At 50.2% G+C, this 17,983-nt stretch overlaps 1 protein-coding gene across 1 annotated transcript; it reads left to right on the plus strand.

Moving 5' to 3' along the window:
* Positions 1–84: 84 nt before the first annotated feature.
* On the plus strand, positions 85–14,261 carry OXER1 (oxoeicosanoid receptor 1). The gene is made up of 2 exons (XM_064277160.1): positions 85–304; positions 1,819–14,261. The coding sequence occupies exon 2, from the start codon at positions 2,988–2,990 to the stop codon at positions 4,062–4,064; it is 1,077 nt and encodes a 358-aa protein (XP_064133230.1). The 5' UTR covers positions 85–304; positions 1,819–2,987; the 3' UTR covers positions 4,065–14,261.
* The last annotated feature ends 3,722 nt before the right edge of the window (positions 14,262–17,983 follow it).

The raw sequence follows: 17,983 nt of genomic DNA on the forward strand, positions 1-17,983 counted from the left end.
CACGTGCCCCACGCAAGCCCTGGGCACCACTGCCACTCACCTTCCTGCTGTCCTCCTGGCCGGGATGCCAGGCTCTTGGGCGGCCCGTACCCCCTTCTCCTCTATCAGCCCTCAGCATGATGCCCCGCATGGGTCTGCACAATCTCTCTGCCCAGTTGGATGCTCTGCTCCCTGGGCCAGGCTGCCAACACCCCTTGGCTCCACCGGCTCTGCACAGCGCTCACCGACCACCGAGAAAGACTGCAATAGAGGCTTCCTGGGGAATAAACGCTCACGGTCTGCTGAGCACAGGCTGCCATTGCTGGTAGGCCCCGTGTGCTCTCCTGGGACCGTGTTTGTGTGCCGAGGGTGTTGGGGGCCTGTTGCTGGGTGTCCCTGCTTGTGGATGGGGACACACACCATCGTGTGTGAACCCTGAGCCTTGTGTGTCTTGGAAGCACAGCTGACATCATCTCTGCTGCTTTCTCTGTTCCCATGTCTTCTTTTTTACATAACTTTTTAAAAATAGCATCTATTTTGAGTTTTTTCCAATAACAGAAGTGATGTGCTAATTGTAGAAAATGCAGAAATGCAGAAAAACACAAAATCCCCCCGCCCAGAGTTAACCACTGTGAATGTCTAAAGGCCGTAATCAGCTAAAGTGAGCACAGGCTGTACTGAGGACCTGGCAGTTGGGGGACTGGCCTCATCCCCTCCCTGTTGTCCTCTGCCATGCATAATGTCCTAAGACTCAGGAGGGCTCCTCAGGCCTGGGGTGGGTGCCCGGGGGTGGAACACTGGGAGCCCCAGCAGCGGCAGGGCAAATGGAGCCTGCACTGGGTGGTCTGGGCCAGGTTTCCTCGGGCTGTGGTGAGAATTCAGTGAGGCGTTGTAAGAGTAACTGAAACTGGATAAGATGGAGCCGGACCCCACTTGGAGCCGGACCCCACTTGGAGCCGAAGCTTCCTCAGGAAAAGAAAACTTGAGGTCTGAGGCTTCTTCCTTTCACTCTGCCCCACTCAGGCAGCTCCCTGCTTTGATAGGCTCCACCAATGGGCAGATGAGAGCCTGATGTTGTGAAAAGGGCTTCCAGCCATGAGAGAGAAATGCCGGGACTTTCTGCCCCTAAGGGCTTTCCTCTCCCACAGACAAGCAAAAAACACCCCCAGGCTTTCCCAGACTCACAAGCAGCCCAGGGCAGCTGAGGGCAGGGCATGGGCTGTACGAGGTATTGTTCTGGGCAGGAACCAAGAAGAGAACACAGGAGTGTCAGGAAATCCCCTGGTCGGGGCTCAGGTGGCTGTAAGAAGAGAGCTTGTCCCTATAGCCAAAGGCAGGCCTAATCCCAGACAGAAAATAATGAAAACTAGTCCTTGAATTTTTCTGAACATCTGCTCTGTGCCCCATAATCCACTAGAAGCTTTAACATAATTTATTTAATACAACTCTCCAGAAGGTGGAACTGCCCCACTTTACAGCTGAGACTTGAGAGGTTTGGAAAGCGGGTAGCTGTTTCCAACCCTCACCTGTCTTTGCTGACAGCTCACGCTGGTGGTCTCCCCACCCTGCTTCTCCTGGGGAGGCTGCCTGTGTACCCTCAGCTTTGTCCAGTTGGAAGTCCAAGACAGGGAAGGGGCCTGGAGGATCTGGGCGAGAGAGGCCAGGGGCCACTGGGCCCGCAGCGTGGAGGCCTGGGCAGAGTTGGCAGCACATGGCACTGCAGACCACAACCAACTGGTGATGGAAGGGGGGGACGACATCAGGCCCAGACTGGAACCACAGCTGTGCTGTCCCGGGTCATGAGGGGCTAAAGCTCTGGAACCTCATTTATGCCCACAGGCCTGGCTGCACGGGCTCATGACAGCGCCACCCAGTGGTAGACCAGGACTAGTGACTTGTCTGGAGCCCCTTCCAGGCTTTCATCCCCGCTCTGCAATGCATGCTGGGTGGGTATGGACTGGGGTGGACAAGGAGCCATGGAGAGGGTGTGGGCGGGGAAACACGAGGACTCTTAGGGGTGTTTTCCGGGGGAGAAGCCTCCAGTCCCCTGGGAAGTAACAATAAAAACCTGACAGGGAAGTTCTCTGCCTGTGGGACGGACTTCTTCATGTACATGGACTTGGGGACCACCACAGACTTCGGAATCATCTGTAATCTGGGAATGAGTGAAGGCTGAAGTACACAGCAGGCTTGTGAACATAGGCCCCTTGTTGGGTGCAGTCGATTCCAACTCATAGTGACCCTGCAAGACAGAATAGAACTACCCCATAGGGTTTCCTAGGCTGTAATCTTTATGGGGTCAGATTGCCAGCTCTTTTCTCCCTCAGAGCCACTGGGTGGGTTCAAACTCCCAACTTTTGGTTAGTGGCAGAGTGCTTAACCATTGCACCACTAGGGATCCTTAGGTCCCAGTGGTTGAGCAGAAATAGGCCTGGTTCCCTCGAAGCCCTGAGGTCCTGTTGGCTCTGAATCCTTAGTCTGCTGCATGAGCTGGTGGGAGCAGGGAGATGGCCAATGGTCTGCATATATGATGGGGGGGGCAGGGGTGTCCAGGGAGGTCTGCATAATCCAGAGAGCCACCGACTGCCAGGAGCAGCTCCTGCCTCCAGGCCGGCATGTCTAAGTGCGGGAGCACTCAGGCCTACAAATACTCTGCCCCCCACCCCCACCCCAGGGAGCTTTCCTCCCCAGTCAGGGCCTCTATCTCAGCCTTGCTTCCCCTCTGTCAGAGCAGTGCAGACCCAACCCCCAGGCTGGCCTCAGAGACCCATGTGGAGGTCACCTCAGCACCAGGGTGGGGAGGGCAGAGGAGGAGGACCACAGGCTTCCCCTTTGCCTGCAAACAGGAACGCTTGATGCTGATGAAAACTCCAGGATGTTGCGTCACTGTGGCTGGTCAGTTGATAGTGAGAGCTCGTCCACTCTGCCCTCCATTCTGCCCTGGGCACTCAGACAGGGGTAGGAGGGCTCCGGAGACTTCTTCCTTCAGGCCCTGACAGGAGAAGCCCATGGGCTTGCATAACCTGAGCTCGCCTGTTCCCCCTCCCTCTCTGTCTTCCTTCTCTTCTCTCCCTCCCTCCCTCTCTCCCTCCGCCTTCACCACTGAGTTGGAGTCACAAGTAGAGGGCTGCACCCTGACCCCTTCCCCCACTGTGTCTGCCTTCCTGGCTCCCATCCTGAGCATGGAGTTCATCCTGGGCCTGGTGGGGAACAGCCTGGCGTTATTCATCTTCTGCTTCCACACACGGCCCTGGACATCCAACACGGTGTTGCTTCTCTGCCTGGTCATTGCTGACTTTCTCCTGATCGTCAACCTGCCCCTTCGTGTGGACTACTATTTGCTTCAAGAGATGTGGCGCTTCGGGGCCACTGCCTGTCAAATCAACCTCTTCATGATGTCCACCAACCGCACGGCCAGCATCGTCTTCCTCACGGCCATCGCGCTCAACCGCTATATGAAGGTGGTGTGGCCCCACCACGTGCTGAGCAGGGCCTCAGTGGGGACAGCCGCCTGGGTGTGCGGGGGGCTTTGGGGGGGCATCCTGCTCCTCAATGGGCACATGTTGCTGGCCATGAATTCCAACACCACCTGCCTCAGCTACCGGCTGGGCAAGAACTCCTCGGCCTCACTCCGCTGGCACCAGTCACTGTTTGTGCTGGAGTTCTTCCTGCCACTGGTGCTCATCCTCTTCACCATTGTGAGCATCTGGCAGACCATTTGGCGCCGCAACCTGGGGGGGCAGGCAGGCCCACAGAGGGCCATGCGCGTGCTGGCCACGGTGGTGGCAGTCTACACCATCTGCTTCCTGCCCAGCATCCTCTTTGGCATCATGTCCATAGCGGCCTTCCGGCTGCATGCCTGCCATGCCCTCAACATCTGCACGCAGCTCTTCCACGGCTCCTTGGCCTTCACCTACCTCAACAGCGTTCTGGACCCCGTGCTCTACTGCTTCTCCAGCCCCAACTTCCTCCGCCAGATGCGTGCCCTGCTGGGCCTCACCAGTGGCTGGGAAGGCTCCTCCAGCGACGAGACCACCTACCTGCCCTCCACCCGGCACCAGCGGCCCCTAAAAAGGCAGATGTGACAGCGAAGGGGAAGGTCACTCCCTGGACTGTGGCCAGTGTCGTGTGTCTCAACTAACTGGAAAAGGGGCATCTGCAGACCAGGAGCCAGGCTGAAGCAGTGGCAGGAAGCAGGAAGGTGGCAGAAGAGAAAAGGTCTTGGCCTTGCAAAGGGGTCAGCGTGTCCAGGATTCCCAGGGGGTAGGAAGGAGTGATGCCAGAGGAGACAGGCAGGGAGCTGTGGGGACTCATCAAAGGCCTGCACAGCTGCCCAGTCCTGGGAGCTAGGGCGTGATTACTGTGAGAGCTGCAACAGCCTTTAGAAATTGGACAGCTGTATTTTCTGTGATGATCTCCAGTTTGTCCTAATAAATGTCCTTTTGAAAATGCAATCCTGTCTCAGCTGTTGTAAGGAAAAGGAAATCAATGTCTCTTGGTCCAGCCTGGGACTGGTGTCAGCAGGATTCCAGGTGAGCACCCCAAGGCAAAGGGGACCTTTGGGGACGGAGTGGGAACTGTTTAGCAGCCTCCTCCCCATAGGGCACTGTCCTTCCATGGAGCCCTTGGGAAGCCCTGGAGTGCCCTTAAACGCAGAGCTGCCTTCCTGGGGATGCCCCTGCTCCTCTCTGGCCCCACTCTGTAATCCCTGAGGTCCTGCCCAAGGTGCCAGGGGAAGACTTGGGGATCTTCAGCCTTGGAGGCTATCTCCTCCATCCAGCCAGGTTCCTGGTTTGGCTCGGGCTCCCTTCCATGGCCCTCATCAGCCCCAAGTACCAACCCGAACTATGGTAGTAGTGGTGGCCACGGTGGTGCTGCCCCACTAGAACAGACCCATGTGAAGGCGGGGGCCCTGGAGTCACCAGAGCTGGTCTACAGTCCCCCTCAGCATCAAAGCCACCTTGCCTGCCTCAACCCTCTTCTGTTCTCTTCAGTGTTAGAGACCATAGGGCTGACCCATCTCCTGGCCTGGGTCCCCCATGCACAAGGTGTGTATCTGGCATGTGTCCATTTTGGGATAGGAGGGGTGGCCCTATTGTCCATAGGAGAAGTCACTCTTTGGCTGGTAACTCCTCTTAAGACAAATTTCTAAAAAAATCTGTGCAGACTCAGTCTGAATTTTTTACTCCCATCTCCTACCCCTAAACCAAAAAGATAAGCCAAACCCACTGCCATCGATTCCAACTCATAGCGACCCTACAGGACAGAGTAGAACTGCCCCATACGGTTTCCAAGGAGTGCCTGGGAGATTCAAACTGCCGACCTTTTGGTTACCAGACGACCAACTCTTAACCACCAGGGTTTCCTCTCCTACCCCAACTCTGGGAAAAAAAGAACTTTCTTTAATTTGGAGGTGCGGGGAAGACAGGGGCATAGCTGTCAAGACTTCCAAAGAGCTACTGAGATATCATAAAACCCCAAACATGTACCGCCTTAAGCCCTTTGTGTTCCTAGCCTGGGCAGCCTCAGAAGAATGAACACTCCCTCGACACCCACCCCTCCCAGCTGGGGAAGACAGAAGGTGCTGGGACTGGTTCTTGGCATCCAGTACAGGGTCTGATGAAGGGAAGCAAATCCCCTCTCCCCAACCCCTTTGGAGTTTAATCCACTTAGTCCAGCCCTCTCGGGATGCTTACCCACATGGTAAAAACCCTCAAGAATGGAGGCAAAAGCCCAGGAGCAACCCCACAGTAACTAGTTTTTTCTGCAGATGGGAGAACAGCACTCCTGGTGGTCTAAGGCAAGTTGGAGGCAGGGTGAGTAAAGACCCCATTTCCTACCTTCTGGATCAAAACAGCATTTAGTCCCTGGGACGGGCTGCACCTATTCAGTGCAAATTTTGGGCGGTGCCTACCGTTTTCTCTCTTCTTTCTCCTAATAGAACCCCTGCCACCGTGAGGGAAGATGAAATGGCGTCCTTACGTTACTCCCAGAGACTCCCGTGTAGGGTGACGAGCAGGCAGGCTGGGCTGAAGAACCAGTGGTCGGTGATGTATCCAGTGTTTCCTGGGCACCCACCATGTGTTAGACACTGAGCTACAAAGGCAGTAGCTACTACCCTGCTCTTAAGCCACTCCCAGACAAGCCTGGGAGAGACAGACCTGCAAAGGGGTCACATGTACCCCAGTGTTACAAGTTACTTGAGCTGGTATTGCACCACAGAGGGGACAGAGGGTCAGAAGGGTTAACTCTGCCTGGGGTGCCTGGGAGGTGATCAGATGAGTCTGGAAGGATGAGGGGAGCAGAGGAGACACATGCCTGGCACAGGGAAGGGCAGGGATAAGAGCACAGAGCTGTGAGAAGACTCGGTGTACAGGGAACGGCTAGTTCAATAAGGCAAGAGAGGGCGCTGAGGTGCAGAGTTAAGAGAGGGCAGGAGAAGCAGGCTGGGCCCAGGCTGTGAAGGGCCACCATGCTAAGCCAAGGAGCCTTAAGACAAGGTGTCTAGGAAGTTGATTAAGACACTCAGCTTTGCATTTTGATTTTAGTCGGGCAATAGTGTGGATGAAGGATTGGTGAGAGGAGGGGATGTGGGAGATGACCTGGTTAGGAGACTGTCCATATTACAAGCAAGGGCCTAAATAAAGGCAGCAGCAGAGAGCACGAAGGGTCAGAAGGAGAAGCACGGGGTGACTGTGAATGGTGGGGTGGATGGTGACACACTGAGGATACAGGGGTTGGAACAGGTTTGGAGGAGAAGATAAAAAGCTCTTTCTGTGTTAGACAGGGTAGGGGAGGCTGGAGGGCCTCCAGGCAAATATGTACTATTGCACATTTAGGGCTGGAGATAGGAGTTGAGAATCTTCCCCTTATGAATGGCAGCTGCAGTTATGGGAATGGATGCTCATCACGGAGAGAGTGAAGAGGCCCAGGAACTGTCTTTAAAAGGCCATGCAAGTAAGAGGCAAGAGCCAGGGAAATGATCAGAAGAACCCTTTAAGTAGGAAGAAAATCAGAAATGGATCAAGAAAAAAGATAGAACATTAAAAAAAAAAAAAAAAGTCATGGCAATCTCTTTGCCCAAGTAAAGAGATTGCTCATTAAAAACAAAACAACAATAACAACAAGATAGAATAAAGCCATCTTTCATCAAGGTAAAAGCCAAACACAAAACACCAAGACAGGCTGCAAAGTACACTGTGCAAGAACAGAGCATCTTCAGCAGAGCTTCCTAACTGCGTGCTGAGGAAAGCTGATCTGAAAAGCAGGGTGCGTATCCGACACCATCTGGCCAGGCACCTCCGAGAGAGACCCTGAATTAACACGGTATTTGTCTGGTACTACCAAAAAAAAAAAGAGGTTTTCAAGAAGGGGTAGGTTGTCATTTGTATAAAATCTAATAATCTGCAAAACATGTTCTATATTGGTTATGGAGTCCTACATATATATTCACTGTATAAAAGCGTGCCTTGGGATGCTAAACCACCAAATGAAAGTGAGTACTTACCTCTGGGACGGAGGAAAATGGAAAGAAGTACACAGGTGGCTACCGCTATATCTGAACATACCTTCGTAAAAAGATCTGAAGAAATACATGTAATACCTGAGTGCCACTCAGCATTGCTCTTGTAGAGACTTACGGGGTCAGCGTAATGAAAAAAAGAAAAGTAATGTGATGCTCACAGCATCAAGTGCTCAAGGAAGTTCAGCCAGGATGACTAAAAATAGAGTATTGGCTATGGCAATTAAGAGGTCATTAGTGACTTTATCGACAGTGATTTCAGTGAGTGGGTGAGGGCAGGGGCAGAACGGAAGCCACAGAGTAGCAGAATGCATTGAGAACTATTAATGAGATTTGAACTAATGGAGAAAACTCTCCCCTCTTTCAACAAGTTTGCCAGTAAAGGGAGGTAAGACGATAGCTTCAGGTCAAAGTAATAGGGGAGTTGTTTTGGTAGTTTGATTGTCCTGTAGTTTTGTTGACTGGATGGAGAGATTTAAACATAGTGGTAGGAAGAGAAGGGAGAGGAGAGAGAGAAAGATGACAATGATAGAGCTATGCCTGGCCCCGTTCTAAGCATTTTTACACATACTAACTTATTTAGTTCTATGGGGTAGATAATATCATCAACCTCATTTTACAGATGAGGAAACTGAGGTACTGGCCCAGGTCAGGACACACTACTCCAAGGCTCTGAGGTGGAGCAAGGGAAGGATCCAGTGCTTGGGTGGCGAGAGGGTCTGTCACCTCCTTAAACTAGGAAAATGGTACAGTAGGTCTTGGGATACAAGGGAAGAAAGCTGAAGAGACCATCAGACTAACACTGGCCTGGCCTATTACCTCCTGAAGTCCCTCAGAGACATGCAGGAGGGGTGGACCACCTGTTGCTGAGGGTGGGGTGTGCAGGCAGTGGGTCTCACAGTTCAGCCACAGCACCCAGTAAGGACAGCAAGAAAACAGGCATAACTTCCAGAAATTTATTGGAAACACGATACAAAGTGATTAGTAGATAGCATCTACTGACAGACGACAGTCTATACTGCAGTATCACGCTCAGAAGTAGTTCCCCCGGGGAGACACTCATCACCACTGATGTGTGGTCTGGGCTGGTGTCTCTGGCAGGGAAACCAGAGAGCATGTGGTGGCGGTGGGGGTGGGGTGGACAGAAAACTGGGACATGGCTTTCCTGTGGGGAATGGCAGGGGTGGGGCTCTAAATGGGTAAACTCCCCCAAAGGAAACTGTTAAGAATAAAGGCTTTCCCTTCCCTCCCCAAAGCGCTTTCACCTCTAGACAAGAGCAAAACAATACACAAAACCCAAGGAGGCAGCTCCTGTCTCCCCTCACCGGAGCCGCAGGACAGCCATGGGGCATAAACCCCAAGATCAGATGGATATAGAGCAAATCAAGGCCACACTGACCCTGGGCCCGCTTGCCCTCTGACAGGCTCCTCACCTCTCCCCTGCTCTGCTCTGAGTCAGCAGTGCGGGGTGATCCCTATAGGTTGCCTGACCCAGACCCCCAGGTTAGCTGCTTCCAGCAGGGTTTAGCTAACTTGAGGCACCAGCAGGAATCTGGAGGACAAGAGGGAGGGAGAAACCAGGTTATTTCTCCTGTCTCTGCCTCGGGTAATGTTTCCAACAATGACCATGTCTCCTCCAGGGCCCCAGCTCCCACCAGATACGCCCTCTGTGGTTCCAGGTTCTGCCCAGAGGTCCCTGGGCTCTGCTAACACGGCCTCCTCCCTGGGTCCCACCAGCCCTGGCACAGTGGCTGCTTTCTGTTCTTTCCCATCTCTGGGTTGCCCCTTGCTTCCCTGGTTGGCCTCTCAGCTCTTCCATCACCTGAGTTATGTGATTCTCTGGATTAAGATCCCTCTGTGTTAAATTCTTAAGAGTGGTTTCTTCCTGGTTGGACCCGGACTGATGCAAAGGCTAAAAGAAACTGGGCTGTGGACAAGGCGAGATTGTGAGAGGCACACTCAGACGTTTGAGTAGCACCTTCCCGCCTGTCCTCCCTGGTACCACCGGTGGGAAAGCAGGCTGGCCGGCACTGACCCAGGAGAGGGAGGGGCCTTGGAGAACATGTGTCCTCACCCAAGGGAGGCCAGTGCCTCCCAGAGCACCCGGGTCTGCTGTGGGATGTGCAGTGTCTCTGCCTATGTACCCCAAATGCTCATGAACGGTAGTGACCTACCACTGACACGCAATGGTGGCATTGCGGTCTCAGAAAGAGGGTGCTGGAAAACCCTCTCAGCACCAACTGCTCAGAACAGCAAAGGCAAGTAACAGAGGCTCTTGGCATCTTTTCTCCAACCGCTATTCAGTCAGAATGTGAGGGGGCTTTTCAGAGATGAAGTGAGAGCATAAAATCTTAGTCAACATCATCTTCGTAGGAGGATGGGACTGCGGAACCAGAAGCTTTCACTCACAAGGTGAAGGACGAGTCTTCTTGACACATGTGGCTCAAAACGAGCTGGACTTTTCTCAGAACTAATTGTGAAGTGTGCCTGGGCCAGCCTCCCTATTCTTCCTGAAGGCCTGGCCCGGCCCCGATCTCCAAGTCTCCTAGGCCTGGGGGAGGGGGCCTCTACCAAAAGGCAGAGACAATGAGCTGGCAGCAGCATCCCTGGCAGCTAACTGTTTCAATCATCAGCAGTCACCATTTAATGGGGTTAGGAGAGGAAAAGGCAAGGGAATAAACCCAAGACAATAAACCCAGGACAGGGCCACCAGAGAAAGCTTTCTGAGCCCTTTTTTTTAGAGGAGAAGCACACCGTGTGACATACGATGCAGAGGGCAAGATGCTTCCTCTCCTGGTGTCTTTGCTGAGGGGTCTTTCCATGGGAACCCTGTGGGGATGCCTGCCCCATCTACCCATCTCACTGAGTGCCTCAGCCAGGCCCCACCCTCAGGGGCCCAAGCCAAGACCCAGTATAGCTTGAAGAGTTGGCAGTGGTGGGAATGCCCCCAGCCACCCCCACAGAATCCTAAGATGGGAACTGACTCCTCCTCAGAAGAGAAGCCTTGATGACTGCAAAATGGTAAGAGAGAAAGACAGCTCAAGTTCTGAGCATCGCCCTAAGCCAACACACATCACATTCCAGCCTCAGAGGACATGGACACCTGGAGTGTCATTGTCACTTCAGTGATAGCTCTCTCTCCCTAGGGGTTTAGTTCAACTGTAGCCACCCTGTCTTGCAACTCCTGGCTGTGTATGTGGCACCTGATATCAGCCACCCAGCTGCCTCCGGCTACAGACCCCTAAGACGGCTTGGAGGCCTGACTCCAGTTGTGTTCATGGTGCTGTGACCCTGTGCCCTGCAGTCGGATCCAGCCCACGGGGAGGGGCGAGGAGTGGCCAGACACCTATTTGCTTGGTAGCTAATCAGGCACTGAGTTATTCCTACCCTTGCAGCTGTGTGCACGGAGCAGCCGAGCAGCCAGCTGTGATACCACCCAGTGCTGGAGCCAAGGGCAGATGGGAGAGCCCAAGCCAGTGGACACAGGAGCAGGCAGGTCTCCTGGGACCCCGGAGCACATGCTCACAGAAGGGTTTGGGCTGGAGAAGTGGGGTCTCACAGTGTCACAAACACAGACTTACACCTGCACTCACAGTTCCCTCGCCCCACCCCTCCTCAGCCAAACAGGTTCTATCTGCTTAAAATAAAACCAGGTGATCTGTGACCTGAGGTAGGCCCCATCCGGCTGCAGTTCCGGTCAGCTGGTTTGGCTGTAAAGAGTAGAGCGATAAGCAAACGGCTTGTCACAGTGATACACACGCTTGGCAAAGTTCGCACACCTGCTCTTGCTGGAGCTGTCTGGGACCGAGCAGAACTCTAGGGTCTCCAGCGACAAAATACAGATGAATAGAAAGGGTCTGCAGGCTTACCAAAGACCACCTTCTTATCTTTTGTCAGAACCTCAGGCTCAGACACCTTGGAGTGGTGGGGGAGGGAGATCAAAGATGAGGCTGGGGGTGCAGAGCCAAATCTCCCCCTTAAAACACAAAAAAATGATGAAGCCTATTGAGGAACGGCCAGGTGACGGACATACCAAGGACAGGGATGATACCATGAACTGCATGAACACTGGCACATTTCTTAAGAAAAACCCACTCAGAAGACGCCATGTCCCTCCTGTACACAATTATACAGCTTAAAACAGAGCGGAGCTGACGCATGCAGGGCAGCAGCGCTCTGAGCCCACACTGCCCCAGGAGCAGCTGTTCCCGGAGGGTGGGGTGCTGGAGGAGGGAGGAGGTGAGCGGCTCCCTCCTCCCCTCAGTTCTCAAGCATGTCCCACTCTGGGACAGTGAGGTCTCTGAGAGGAAAGCAAGGGGACACTGATTCACACGTGGAGGCGCGGCTTTTGGAACGTGCATCCTACAGTTTCTTCCCCTGCCCCATCGAGTCTCCATGGGGTGCACGTGGAGGTCTCCCACCGAAATATACCAGGAATGGGGCTGCCTCCTTCCCAGGCACAGCTGTGAACGTCAGCAGGACAGTGTAGCAAGTCTTGGATTATAGGATAGAACAGGGACAGCTCAGTCTGACACACAGCACGTGAGTTCTGGAAAAGGGAAGAAACAGGGTCAAGGTTAAAAGAGTTCCTAAGTTGGAGGGGCTACCACCTGTCTGTCAGTCTGCCGCACTGTGGTGGCTTGCGTGTTGCTGTGATACTGGAAGCTAGGCCATCAGTATTTCAAATACCAGCAGGGTCCCCCATCGTGGACAAGTTTCAGTAGAGCTTCCACACTAAGACTAGGAAGAAAGGCCTAGTGATCTGCTCCTGAAAATCGGCCAGTGAAAACCCTATGATCATGACAGAACACTGTTCCATGTAGTACTGGAAGACAAGTCCTCCAGGCTGAAAGGCACTCAAAATACACAGTGGTGCCAACCATCGATTTGTGCATGCCAACACTCGGGAAGATGGAGCAGAGCTGGGCACTGTTTCATTCTGTTGTACGTGGGGGTCATGACAAGCTGCAGCTGGCCCAACAGCAACTAACAACAACACGTTGGAGGGAAGATGAGAGGAAGGATGGGATTGGCCCTCCCACCAATATCACAACCTTCAGGGAAAGAAGGTAGGGCATTATCTCAAGTAAAAAAGCACAGGATGCAACTTAAGGCTAGGCTAAAGGGAAAGTTTAACTGAGGCCAAGAAAATATATGAATGATACTGAAGTATCTTAAAAGCTGTGTATGAGAAAGCAGGCTTCTCACATTAAGTGCCCGCAGGCTTGTTAAGCAGGTATCAGGGAACTTCTTCCACCGGGTACTAAGGGACCGGGAACACGATGAGCGCCGAGAAGGCATGACCTTGTCTGTGATAATCACAGTTACTCATAAGGATGTGGGCACACAGAGGCTGTGAGCCAGGGCTTCGAACCAGTTCGCTCTGGTTAGAACCCCTGCTAAGAATTTGCATCTCCACCCCAGATACATTGAACCAGAAGCTACAGTTTAACAAGGTCCCTGGGTGATTCTTATGTCTCATAAAGTTTGAGAACCACTGCTCTACTGGTGGTTCTCAGCATTGGTCCCTAACCAGCAGCGTTAGAAATGCGAATTCTCAGCAGGGGTTCTAACCGCAACAAAGCGGTTCGAAGCCCTGCTATGAACACATTTTTCTGTAGTGGAGGGCTGAACCTCCCAAACTCAAATGCCCACAATATCAGCCACTCACATCAGTGAGAACCGTTCCTATGCCCCTCATCTCTACCTCCTCCACTTCCTCAAAGACCTTCAACTCTCCTGCCCTAGAACTGGGCACGTAGAGACTCTAAACAGAAATGAGCAAATGAAAAGCAGAAGTGGCCTGCAAGCCGTATCACTTCCATCTTGTATTACTCAGTAGGTTGTGAAGCCTTTTACTTGGTTATTAGGAAGTGGCTAGGTGGGCAGCGGGGGCTGTTTCCTGGGATGGGACAAGATACCCTGGCCAAGGCTGGTGCCCAGAGAGGCAGGACTGCCACTCAGATCTGCCCTCCCACTCTTTGCCACGCAGGCCACTCTGTAACCGGAAGAGGAAACAGTGACACTCGCCCCCGCAGCCTCCACCCACCCTGAAGACAGTCCTGCAGATGGAGTAGGGCTGTGCCTTCATTTAATGAATATCGGATATATAACGCACATAGCCTGATACCTGCAGATGCTCAACAAATGTGTTAGAGAGAAACTGAGATAAATTCAATTTAGTACAGGTAGCCCCCAATTTACGACATATTTGAGTTAATGACGAACCACACTTACGATTGTCTTTTTTAAAATTATCTTTAGTAATGTGTACAATATATAATGTTACAGCACGTAATTTGCCGACGTTATCATTCTCAGAGGTTCACTAGCAGATGTTCAAAGGCAAATAAAGATCGAATTTATAAAGATACTGACAATAAAACACAATAATAATGAAAACCAAAAAAAAGACAAACAGGTATTCGACTTACGTCAGAACCCACTTACGACGGAGTCATCAGAACGGAACCTCATTGTATGTCGGGACTACCTGTGATCCAGCTAACCTCTGCTTTACTGAACCTACTGCGGGTTACACGTCATTTAACCTTCACCAGAACCTTATGGTCCAGAAAGGCTAGGAACTTGCTTAAGGTAAAAGGCTAAGTTGAGAAGTCGGGATTTGAACCCAGATCTTCTTAATTTTGGTGGAATTGTTCCTACTACACCAAGCTGCCACCGTCAGGACCATTCAACACCCAACCCAGTGTTCTGCGGACAACAGTGGCCCAGGAAGCCACCAAAGAGAGCATACTCTTCAGTGTCTGAATTAAGGGATGCCTATGCGTCAAAAGGGCCCTGGTGGTGCGGTGGTTAAGTATTTGGCTGCTAATCAAAAGCTTGGCAGTTTGAATCCACCAGCCACTCCCTGGAAACCCTATGGGGCAGCTCTACTCTGTCCCATGGGGTCACTGTGAGTTGGAATCGACTTGGCAGCGATGGGCTTGGTGTTGGGGATGTGTCAAAACCTCTCATAAGTATCTCTCTCTCTCTTTTCTTGGTTGGAGGCAAGAGGGGCTATGTCACTCACCTGTTTGTCCTAACTCCTATGGAATTAAACTGCCCTCCAGAAAGCCATTTATAGTAGTTAGTTCCCCAAGTTTCTGACCAGCCATGTTAATATGTGCTTTCCTTGACTTGTTTGAAACTTACCTGCTCAAGTAGGTAGGTTGTTACTGTGGTAAGCCACAATGATCCTATCACACAATCACTTGGGTGGGAGTTACAAGACCACGGCTATAAATGCCACACACAAAAGTAATTAATCCACCACAACACTCCATTCAGGGCAAGGGGAATAGAGCTCAAGCAGAAAGCTGGTGTCCAATTGGGCTGAGGAGGCACAGGTCAGAGTTAGAGGCTGCCAGAGCACCTGGAAATTCAGAGGGAAGATCCTGCAAAGGAAGAAGACACAAAAGGGAGAGAGGCCCCAAATCTACATACAAATTCCCCCTCAAATCATCAGCTGATTTCTGAACTCCACATGCAGTGTAAGACTCCAAGGAGCCCAGTGGAAAACGTTAGTTCCTGGAAGGCTGAAAGAACAGGGCAGAGACTTCAGTGGCTGTCCAACGCTGGGAAGGCAGAATTCAAAGTTCAAGTTCTGCCAAGTTACAGAGCCTTAGTATAAACACCTTATCTTTCCACTGGAATTCCAGAAGCACTATGCCTTAGGAGTAAGGACCATGTCCCAGGACTAAGTGCTATGCCTTGGGACTAAGAACAAACTGAAACAGACCAGTCCTTATAAACCCTTAAACCAAGTCTCCACAGAATTGAGGTAATCTGCCAGTAATTTAACTGCCTTTAGAACAAAAAACACTCTTCAAAGAAAAGTGATAAAACTCAGGGTCTCTATAACTTATTATCAACAGTGACTAGTACTCAACAAAAAATTATTAGACAGAGGAAACAGGGAAATGTGACCCGTAATCAAGAGCAAAAACAGACAGTAAAAGAAGATTGAAGACCCAGATGTTAGAAGCAGCAGATACAGACTTAAAAGAATTACTATAAATACGTTAAAGATACAGGAAAAGATGGATACAGTGAGTGATAATATGTTGTATTTTAGAAGAAACATGGAAGAACCAAATGGAATCCTAAAACTGCAAAATATGAAATCTTTAAATAAATTTGTTGAATGGGATCAATAGCAGATTACTTCTTTCTGTCGAGTCGATTCAGACTCACAGGAGCCTTATAAGGCAGAGTACAACTGCCCCATATGGTTTTTATGGAGTGGCTTTTAGTGACTTGAGCTGCTGACCTTTTGGTTAGCAGTCGAGCTGTTAACCACTGCACCACCAAAGAGCAAATAGATTAGATACTACGAAAGACTCAGTAAACTTGAAGATTGACCTCTAGAAATCATTCGAATGGCAGAGAGTATACACTCTATGACTCCATTTATATAAAGTTATAGAAAATGTAAACTAATCTATGGTGATGGAAAACAGATCAGTGGTTGCCTAGGAATGAGGTGGGGGAGACAAGGAAAAGTATGGGAGGGACTATAAAGGGGTACAAGAAAACTTTGGGGGTGATGAATACATTTATTATCTTGACTGTGGTGATGGTTTCCTGGATATATACACGTACAAAGCTGACCAGTCATACATTTTCAGTATGTACAAACCCTAAATCCATTGCCATTGAGTTGACTCCAACTCATAGCAACCCTATAGGACAGAGCAGAACTGCCTCACACGATTTCTAAGGAGCAGCTGGTGGATTTGAACTGCTGACCTTTTGGTTAGCAGCCTGAAGTCTTAACCACTGTGCCAGCAGAGCTCCTACTAAATGCCAATTACACTTTACTAAAGCTATTAATAAAAAAAAAAGAAATGATAATAATAAAAAAAAGAAATGATAATAATAAAAAAAAGAAATGATAATCAAAAAGGCTTTATAGGGTTTTTAAAATTGGTGATGGAACAAAACATGCTGACTTTAGAAACACTGTAAGAATCATCCTATTTCAAGCTTAACAAAACTAGGCGAAAAAATCCTGTATATATTAAAAACGCTATAAGAACAACAACAATAAAAAAGAAAACTTGTATGGCCATATTAATATAAGACAAAGTGGACTTAAAGACAAGCAGTATTTGCAGAGATAGGGAGCACCATCTCATAATGATAACAAAATTTCAAAATGAAGCTAAAATTAACAGAACTAAAGAGAGAAATAGACAAATCCACAGTCACAAAAGGTTGGAAGATAAAGCTGAGACAATCTCCCAGAAATTGAACAAAAAGGCACAATTATGACACTGGAGAAAAAGAAAATCAGAGGACCAGTCCAGGAAGTCCAGTATTCAATATCTCGACGATTATTCTACTTGCCGAATACCCAAAGTCAGAAGCTGTCAGTGTGGTTAGCCCCATGCTCCCCAGGACTCAAGGTTGGTCTTGCTCACTGACCATCCCAGAGAGGGTTCCTGTAAACACTCAGGGAAACTGAAATCAGGCTATCATGAAAAGAGTCTTCTTAGATATCTTCTCTACCCTCAATTTTCTATTAATCATTTTTCATATTTATATGTAAATTGTTGCTGATAAAAATAAATATTTGGTGGAGGGAAGAAAATGCATAAATTATAACTCAGATGCTTTCTGAGCTTAGTGTTCCGCCATCTGGAAGGGAAACAGGAAAGAAAATAGCAATGAGCAAGGTTGGGAAGCTTAAAATGAACCCATTGGGGGTCCTAAAATCAACCAGACTGACAAATCTTTTTATTTCCATTGGCCTGAGGGCTCTGTAGATTGAGAAGGCTTCTCCTCATTTCCTCACTGGGACCCAAAGAGATTGCTTGGGAGATGCACAAAACAATTGATTTCTGGGGTGGGTCTTTACTTTCCCAGAACATCAAGATCCAAAACTGATGTCCCAGGGGCTTTCTGACATTTGTGCCTGCTTTTTTGATAAATGAGTCAAACGTCTTCCAAGAAAGAGTTGTTTCTCAGGGACCTAACCCCTCCCTCTGCTGTCTTTTTCCCTTCCCTTTCCCAAACATCTACCCTCCTTCACCCCCCACCAAAGGAAACAAACAAACAAACAAAAAAACACTTAGAACCCAGCTCTCAAGTGACAGACCCACTTTCTTTCTCAGAGATCCAGCTCTCCCCACCACCATGTCACTGAAGTAGGGGACAGGATAGTTAAAAGGGTTCCTGCAATGACTCCTGCAGGTAAACTTAGCCATGTACTGAGGAGGCCTGAGCTGGCCCTCACAGCTGAGGACCCTGGAGTAATTACCATGGATTTTTGTCACTCTTCTAGGACTTCCATATTGCTGAGAGGGTTATCAAGTCTAGACCTCTTACAGGCTTACACATTAGTACTTCCCTTGGGGGAAAGAACAGCAGTATTCTCTGGGGAAGAAAAAACAAAAAAACAAAAAACACCTGTAGTATTAGTAAACCCAGGAATGGTCCCAGGGGTGGTCAATTTGTCGTCCTTCCAGAATATTCCAA

This window comes from Loxodonta africana, chromosome 26 (assembly GCF_030014295.1).
Source record: "Loxodonta africana isolate mLoxAfr1 chromosome 26, mLoxAfr1.hap2, whole genome shotgun sequence".
NCBI lineage: Eukaryota > Metazoa > Chordata > Mammalia > Proboscidea > Elephantidae > Loxodonta > Loxodonta africana.

Bases quoted from the DNA above. Each gene is read 5' to 3' on its own strand.
- OXER1 (XM_064277160.1), top strand. From the start codon at position 2,988: ATGGGCTTGCATAACCTGAGCTCGCCTGTTCCCCCTCCCTCTCTGTCT.